At 36.9% G+C, this 8589-nt stretch overlaps 2 protein-coding genes across 4 annotated transcripts; both read right to left on the reverse strand.

Annotated features, from left to right (window-relative positions):
• Positions 1-587: 587 nt before the first annotated feature.
• On the reverse strand, positions 588-3755 carry LOC105791619 (sphingoid long-chain bases kinase 2, mitochondrial). 2 transcript variants are annotated; one of them, XM_052635371.1, is made up of 13 exons: positions 3613-3755; positions 3323-3455; positions 3154-3230; positions 3022-3075; positions 2820-2879; positions 2647-2724; positions 2411-2457; positions 2276-2316; positions 2093-2171; positions 1883-1997; positions 1613-1735; positions 1412-1512; positions 588-983 (listed from the first exon to the last, which is right to left on the reverse strand). In XM_052635371.1, exons 2-13 carry the CDS (start codon positions 3420-3422, stop codon positions 854-856), a joined length of 1005 nt encoding a protein of 334 aa, XP_052491331.1. In that variant the 5' UTR covers positions 3423-3455; positions 3613-3755; the 3' UTR covers positions 588-853. The 2 variants fall into 2 exon arrangements, with proteins under 2 accessions (XP_052491331.1, XP_012475231.1); XM_012619777.2 differs by lacking the exon at positions 3613-3755 and having other exon boundaries at positions 3323-3530.
• LOC105791621 (protein REVEILLE 5) lies at positions 3643-8236 on the reverse strand. 2 transcript variants are annotated; one of them, XM_052635372.1, is made up of 9 exons: positions 7808-8236; positions 7150-7207; positions 6930-7053; positions 6659-6835; positions 6444-6572; positions 5587-5696; positions 5395-5454; positions 4707-4818; positions 3643-3774 (listed from the first exon to the last, which is right to left on the reverse strand). In XM_052635372.1, the coding sequence occupies exons 1-8, from the start codon at positions 8074-8076 to the stop codon at positions 4711-4713; spliced, it is 1035 nt and encodes a 344-aa protein (XP_052491332.1). In that variant the 5' UTR covers positions 8077-8236; the 3' UTR covers positions 3643-3774; positions 4707-4710. The 2 variants fall into 2 exon arrangements, with proteins under 2 accessions (XP_052491332.1, XP_012475232.1); XM_012619778.2 differs by lacking the exon at positions 3643-3774 and adding an exon at positions 4222-4610.
• Between the last annotated feature and the right edge of the window lie 353 nt (positions 8237-8589).

Genomic DNA, 8589 nt, shown 5'->3' on the forward strand with positions numbered 1-8589 from the left:
CACATTAAGGGGCTAAAAAGAAGCCCTTGCTAGATCTAATTTATTCAAAATCAGTCTCTCTTTAAATTAAGGTAAGTAAATCGAATTAAGACTCTTGAAAATTAACTTTATTTGTTTCAATCTCTTCTCCAATTATAACCTATTGAAAAAAATAAAATAAAATAAGAACCCTTAAATAAGGCATAAATGGTGTGATTCATTAATATAATACCCATTCGTATTTAAACTCATCCCAATCTGATGAGCATGAAGATAGTTTCGGTGGTTCTTCAGCTGTTTTTTCCCTCTTAAAGGAAGTGAGAGGGGAGCTCTATAAGAGTTCATAAAGATCTCCAATTCCATGGATGACAACATTTACAAAAAGTCGTTATCAGATTACACAGCAGATGATAACAAGCAAGACACAAAGTCGCTTGGTTTCCATATCTATGCTTTAACTCCAAAAACTGCCACGGTGTTGGTGGCCGGCTATTCATTTCTCCCAGAATCCATCTACCAAAGTCTCCTACTAAATTACTTTCAATTACTGACTCCCTGCTGCAATTTATTAGGCATTGGCAAGAAAACAACCAATCACACAGCATAAATGAAAAATAAGTCCTCAGCATTGGTGAAAGATGGTGCTTCTACAAAATTTACTCAACATAAGCACAAGTAACTAAAATATTAAATAAGGAGTAACACTAATGACTCATCTCCATCACTGCCTATCAGTGTTCTGTCCCATATCTTCCTACTTCTAAGTTTGATGACGTCAATTGCTTGTCTTACTGGACCCTATCCATGGAGATGCATAGTTTTGGAGTAAACTGATACACCGGTTGTATAGGATCAATTTCTTCCAGGGTTCACGTTAGCATATCATCTCGATAGCGCCAGGTAGAATAGACAACTTCCTAGGAAGAAATCCTAGATGTTCCCCATCAGACTGAATGAAAATGTTTCCACTCCCTGAAATCTCATCTACTTCGATCGTATATACACTGCAACAATAGAAAACAGCCTCAGTTGTAAGCATCCATATATTGAGATACCATGGATAAGAAAACTAAATGACATCATGCTCCAGGTAAAATGCAACAGATGACATACAAATTCTGCTTTTGGTAACACGATAATTCACAGAAATAAAACATAATCAATAACCACAAGAAGCTTTAAACACCTCGCAAAGATTCAAGGACAACAAGGTTTTTGGATGGATAATAGTTTTTAAAATTTTCATGAGTGTGGAAAACCATATAAGAAGAAATGGTGTGTTTTAAGAGTTCAGGGTTATGAGCAATTTTTGCCCCTTTGAAAAAGAAGCCACCTAAATCATTAAAGAAGACAAGAAAACCTACAAAAGGGAGAGGGCAAGCAGAAAGGATACCAAAACAATGCTGCAAGACCAAAAAGAGATGGTGCTTACTTTCTTGAGGTCACATTATTCAGTGACAAATGTGTGCCGTTGTAGAGCTTGTGTAGTTTTAGAATGAAGTCATACCACTTGAAGTCCTGAAGAATGACAACCTGCAAAGTGAAGTGCAAAACTTAAACAAACCATCAGCGCACTTCAGAATTAACAAATACTAGTAATCATGTAGTGAGATGAATAGAAAAACTATTCCACCTCAAAACTTCCACTTTGAGGATCAGCATTTGGTGTGATTTTCATGCCACCACCAAAGTACTTTGCATTTCCAACACAGAGGGCTGTCACTTGAGACAATGTTTGCCACTCACCCTCATTCACCTGCATGTAAAATTACTTTCATGGTCAAAAGTCTAAACACCGTCATGTGAAAATAAGCATGACTAGGGCTAAAGCATAGGCTAATGTACTGGTCAATAAAATAACTTTTAGAAATGGAATACACTGCTAAACCCTAAAAATACATACCTTGATTCTAAGGTCCTGATTATGGTGGCCAATAAAGGCTTGTAAAGCGCCAATAACATAGCACAAGTTTCCAAATTTCTTGTATCTTGAAGCATAAAAACCTGCCTTAGCACTCCTATAAATTTCCACAAAAGACACTGCAGTGAGGCTTGTGAAATGAGCTTATGTTTTATCAAGACTTAATTCTAAAAATGGCCAAGTAAACCTTACAGATGAATATCAGCAACATTTATGAAATAATGAGATCCTTCTCTGCTAATGACACCGACATCAATTCGTGATCTCACCCCTAGAATACAGCAGCATCAGCAAATCCTAGAATCAAAAGGATCTACATCTTGTATGTACTAAAAGTAACAAGGGAGGCAAGGAACCGGAAAGGGAATAAAATACCTCTAGCAATCCGGTCTATGGCTTCACGGGGATCATTTTTCCTGGGAAAAGCATAACAATAAACACTTGTGAGAAAGCAATAATATCATAAAATCTTATAACAAATGAATCTAGACTGGATTAGCACAAACTAACCAGCCCAATGTTCGGGCAAAATCTGACCCCGTCCCCAAGGGAATGAGCTGCAAGAAGGGCCAACCTTGTTATATATTCCTAGGGGGGAGAATCGAACAATTCTACTATAGCGCAAGCAAAGACAAATGAGTAAGAAGTATATATAAATCCAAGGCTATCATTCAGTCAGAGACTAACGACAATACTTACAAAATGAAAGAGGGGAAGAAAAGAAAGAGCTTGATGGGAATTCTTACACCAAGAGCGGTTGAATGAACTGCCTCTGTATTCCAATTAGCAACAGGTTTCCCATCCCAAAAGAACCCATTAACAACCTGCTTATCACAGTTCAATTTATCATCCGCTCTTCCAAATTCAGACAGTATTTGATTATATACTGTAAATGAAAATAAGAAAGAAAATTCTGCACCTCATGAAGCGTTCCATCACCTCCAACTGCAATGACGGCATCAGCACCCTCTCTTATTGCCTGCAAACCATTACCCACTTATAACTTACAAGCATATATAGTCATTCGTAACTTCAAGTTTTCCATAGACATCTTAGACCAAATTCAATTTCATTGTCTAAATTGGGAAAAATAAAATGTAAACGAAGCCCTTAATTCTTACCTCCCTAGTAATGTCAATTGCATGAGAAGGACCCGAAGTCAAAGATTCACATATCTGAGACAAATGCAAGAGATTTTCTTATTAATTGAGCAATGGTTAATCAAAAAAAAGAGAGGAAAAAAGAACACTCACATTACAATCACTGCCGAGGCGAGATTGAAGATAAGGAAGCAGTTTCTTCCACTCTTTACCGGTTCTCCCATTAGCACCTGCTCCTCCAAATCCCCTTGTTAAAACAAGCGTAATAAAACCGGGAGGCAAAGACATTTTTCAGAGTAAAAGGGAAGAAAAGAATAAGAACCTCGAGGATTGACGACGAAGACTAGATCACGGCGGCGGATAGGAGAAGAGGAGGAGACGCCGCGGAAGACGGAGCGGTCAGAGGAGAGATCAGAAGCCATGGGGTTGTTGGTCTCGGCTCTCAAAACGGAAGGCTTGGTAATCGAAAACCGTACCCCACCAACAGGCGTCAGTAAGTGATTATAATAGCAAACCATTACCATATTTCGCTTCGAGTGGAGTTAATAATTATATTGGCCGTCTGGGTTTTAAGCATCGAACAAGGAATCTTTTAAACATGCGGGTGTTTACCTGATTGGAAGCCGCGACTGCAACTGGTGTTAAATTATAATTAGCAGTAACTTTAAGATGAGCAGCTTCTTCGGGTGAAGAGATAAAATAAAAAATGTAGTTGAATGAATCAGGGCCCACTCTCCTTGGTTTCCTCGCTGTAATCGTAGTCGTTCATTGCTGCTGCAGAGCTCAGAGAGAGTAGTTGAATTCACCACTGATCTTTCTTTACCCGCCGCTAGCAAGCGGTTCTATTTCAGATGGTTTTAATTCTACTTTAGAATTTGATTTTGAATTTACCTCTTACATCAGGTTTTGAATTCATTTTATTTTCAAATTTAACACATTTTTATGAGAGTATCTTTATGAAATTGCAAATTTAAAAAATGATTAATTTATTTTTTTATCATTATAAGTTTAAAAACCATGGATATTATTTTTAGCATCTTTCGATTTGTTGAATAAAACGATTGGAAACTAAAGAAACAAATAATTACACAGATCCTAAAGAAATAAAACATAGGATTATTCTCCATCACTGGAAACCCCGGATTTGATTATTAACAGCCCTGCAGCTCTGCTTTTATAACCCATAACCCATAATACCCCAAAATGATGGATTCAGCTATATGTGATCCAATTTAGCTTATAACTTGAATGAGCAAAACAACCTCGAGAACAATGTTTTTGGTACTCCAGAGCAGTGTACCCACAATGGAGGCAAAAAAACAAAGACACCCAAAACTCACTTTATTACAGTATCAAAACCCCAAGAAGGAATTCTGAAAAAAAAATATACAACCAAAACTCAGAAAAGCAGCACTCAAAACCCTATACACACGGTAGCCTCTAACAGGTTGACTTTTGTATGATATACACACGGTACATAAGAGATGACATCAGTGTATTTACAAGCTATGCTATTAAGTTGCCAAGTCCTGAGAACATCATACCTATGTTACACATACATACACATCTAACCTCAATTAGCAAGTTAACGCGTTCGATTTCTTTTTTATCTGCAACATGTGGCATTCAATCATGTCATGGAATGAGCAATGAGTCAACGATGAAAAGAAAAGGGAGTGCACTGTTTTGGGTACACTGGGTTGTACCTTATCATGCTGTTGGAACTGCACTTGCTGATTTCCGAGTGTGAACATCATTGTATGGACTACTGAGTTTAATACCCTCGGACCCTGCATCATATGTTGAAAGCAACCTCCTCTGCATTGATTTTGTTATTAGTTAGAAAAGAATGAAACCTATATATTGAGGTGATGGATGTTGGGCTTAATCTTTCGGCAATAACCAGTTTCCATTTTCTTTTGCAGAGTATGGCTAAGCTAGAAGTGGCAGTAATGACTACATCCTTGGCTCAAAAAGTGAAGCCAGAATGAGAGAGAAGTCAAACAAGTGTGGATAAGAAATATAACACTCAAGAGGATGATGGTGATTTATGACCAAAATATATCCATAAAAAGTGATGTTTTGATAAATTACTATGAACTAAATGAAAGAGGAAAGAGTGAAAAAAGTAAAAGTCAGACTTCGGATAAGTCTTGAACTCTTTTGGAATTAATTCAATGAAGTATAGACCTCCAATGTGGAGAAGAACAGAGTAGATATGCAAAACTCTAAAGCAACACAGGATGGCATTATAAGAAACTAAAACAAAGATAGGAAACAACAGTAATCAGTTCAGATTCAAACATGAAAAAATAGAATCATAATAAAAAATATAGCATGTATGAGCCAACAGTGGATATAAAAACATGCTCAAGACAAGGAACAAGAATTTACATGATCCTCAAAATCGGGGCTCATCAAATTGATGGAGAGATTTCTCATTAACAATAACACCTGCAAAGAGGCAAATAAAGCAGCTTGAGTTGACCATAGGATTTTAAGTAAACATATGACACTTCAATCTCCTCCACACACACCCCAATTGAAATAAAATAAAATTATTAATATCATTTGGATTTGACATACAGTTTCCAAATTTATTGGGTCCATCTGCTTCAACTTCTGCAAGTGCCCACTTGTACCAGGATCAAAGACACTGCCAATGAAGCTGTACACCTCAGCAAAATCTGGCAAAACTGCACAGTATAGAAAGCACACTTATCATCAACAGGACAAAGGACACTTAAGGATGTGATGACAGGAACTACTCAAGAAGACACTTATTATCACGTGTTCTTGATAATCCAGTGCTCGATCAACGACAAAAAAAGAAAATTAATAATTCCCATTCAAGCATTTTGCTGTTTAAACTAGGCAATTCAAAGTCCACAAGTAACATGTTTATCTTCAGTACTGTAAATATGGGAAAAACTAAAAACAGCAGCAACAGAATTCAGAATAACCTAGTAGGTCATAACATCATCAATGTTTACAGCAAAAAGAAAAGCAGAAGTAAGGGAAGAATACAATCCAAAAAATCCCAGAGTCAAATAAGTTGTTTCTTCATCATAAGGCAGCTAGAATTCTTCATGTAAGCATATGAGACAAGATGATCATTTTCTTGCAAATGGAGAAACATGAATCTTTTTCTAACAATAAACAGACCTTAAATTGATGGGAAAATAAGTAAGTGAATATGTCAAACAAATCAGACTTATCTTTTGATGACAAGCACTTAATTCAGTAATCACAAGTAGGCATTAAAATCCTAGTTGAGGCAAGTCATAGTAGATGATTAAAAATGCTATATGAAGCTTCAGTATAGATGCCATTATTTTTTAGAAATTGCATGAATGAAGAAACATGTTTCCTCTAGACATGTGATATGGTAACATGGTCCAATAGTGCTATCATCAAGCTCAAAGTAGAAATAATATGCTAACCTCTAGATTGCTTCCAGTGATCTCCTCGATCAATTGTTTCACCAAATGACCAAGTCCTGGGAGTACTTTCACTACTGCTACTGTAACAAGAATTATGCACAATAGTTGGTCCAGCTAACACTGCATCATCTACAAAATACAAGACCATATGTTATACTTTTAATATTTGAGAAGCAATATAAGGAGGTAAAAACAGTGCAGAAACAATTAAAAACCTTTAGTCACTTGAGACACAGTGACAGGCGGCACAGAGTTGTAACTCCAGGAAGACAAAGATGCAGTGGCAATTGGATTTCCAGGCATTGATGATGAATGTCGTCTGTATGTATAACCAGGTTCATGCAAAGCAGATGAAGATTGATATGGTCCAGCAACTTGGGGTACAACAGAAGCTATACAGATGCAAAAATAACCAAGGGTCAATTCAAGATCAAGAACTACCCAGAAAAAAGATATAGATGATACTGAAATGTTGGCCATACTGACCAGTTTTGGGAGCTTTTTGCGGGTATGGATGAGCTGCTTTCCTTTTTGGTCGAGGGGGAGGTACATGTTCACTTGTCCCATTTTTCTGAACCTTTAGAAAATACTTCTGTGCATGACTACGGATCTGCCAAGCACATCCATTAAACAATCAGAGAAACATATTGAAGACAACATATAGCCTAGTAGTTACAGAAAGAAATCAAGACATCTTCTAAATTACCTGGATCACTGTCTTTGACCCGACAAAAGCTTCAATCTTTTTCCAATCACGATCAAATCTAAAACAAGTAATGTGAAAAAAAACACATCAGCACCAAGAGATAGAAAGTAAGCATCTAAAATGTAAAGCAAAAAACTTGCTCAGTGTAAAAGTACCTTGGGGGCTAGTATTAATTTAAATTGTATGCACTCAATTAACTTAATCCCACACACTTGGATTTAAAGACTCTAAATCAATATCCTATTCCAATTACTTATCAACCAAACAAGATCATTTCTAGCAGGGTAAAAACCAGATCATTTACAAATGAATAATAGCAGTGCAAACTGGGATATAAATTACGATCATGGACCTATTTACGGTATGGTCGCGCCCAGCTAAACTCAAAAAATGTACCATATGATCACTAAAACATTACAAGTAAGCATTATAACTACATAGTCACCTTTAATTAACAACCCCCAATTTAAAACCCTAATTCCGAGCTACCGAATAGTACAATTAAATCAAACCGAAAAAAAGAATAGACTGTGTCCCCCTTCACTCGATTCAATTTCAAAACTAACCAAAAAGTAGATTAATCAAACATAAAAATCCGTAGGCTTCAGCAAGAAAAATTAAAAAATTAAAAATAAAAAAAAGTAACAAATTTACTTACAATTGAAGAGCTTCGAGAAACTTCTCGTGCTCCTGCTCAGTCCAGCTCTCTCTAGACTTGGTAATAGTGTAAGGCTTCCGGATTTTCTTACTGGGATCCTCCGTATACACTGTAGTATTACCAGCACCGGAGGTGGCAGGAGGAGGTGGAACATGAAGCGGCGGCGCCACCGTATTGGCAGGCGGGGCCGAATTAACACCAGGAAGACCCATATTCATCGGATCGAAGAAGTAAAAACCTTGAGCCGGGTTGGGGTTCACGGAAACCATAAGCTTGAAAATTTCCGAAACAGCAATTCGCAATCTTTAGCTTAGCTTCTCTCTTTGATTTCAATTTGAGTCTTTAGTTTCGAATTTTGTTTTTGTTTTTCAGTTGGGTTTTTTGGAAAGTCAGACAAAAGAGGGAAACGAAATGCGGTGAGGAACTGACAAGCTCGTGGTTTTTTATATATAGGAAAATCAAATCTCTGGATTTTACCTAAAGAAGGGGTGAGAAGTGACCGTACAGGTGGAGAAATATTAACCATAGGATTGATGGAAGTGGACAAGTGGCGGATTCTGGCAATTTGTTTATTTTTGAAAAAAGAAGGGGTTTTACTGAGTAAGGCAGTTAGGATACTCCACCGCCATTAAAGGGGCAGGTTTTACCGGTTTGGTATTGCCCGTACACATTGGATTTAGCTATTTAGGTATTCTCTGACTGAAAAAAGAAAGTGAAATTTGGTACTTGTGTCCTGTCCTTGGATTATTAAATAAAGTTAATTTTTTTTAAAACAAATCAAT

Source organism: Gossypium raimondii, chromosome 8 (genome assembly GCF_025698545.1).
Source record: "Gossypium raimondii isolate GPD5lz chromosome 8, ASM2569854v1, whole genome shotgun sequence".
In the NCBI taxonomy this organism is placed as follows: Eukaryota; Viridiplantae; Streptophyta; class Magnoliopsida; order Malvales; family Malvaceae; genus Gossypium; species Gossypium raimondii.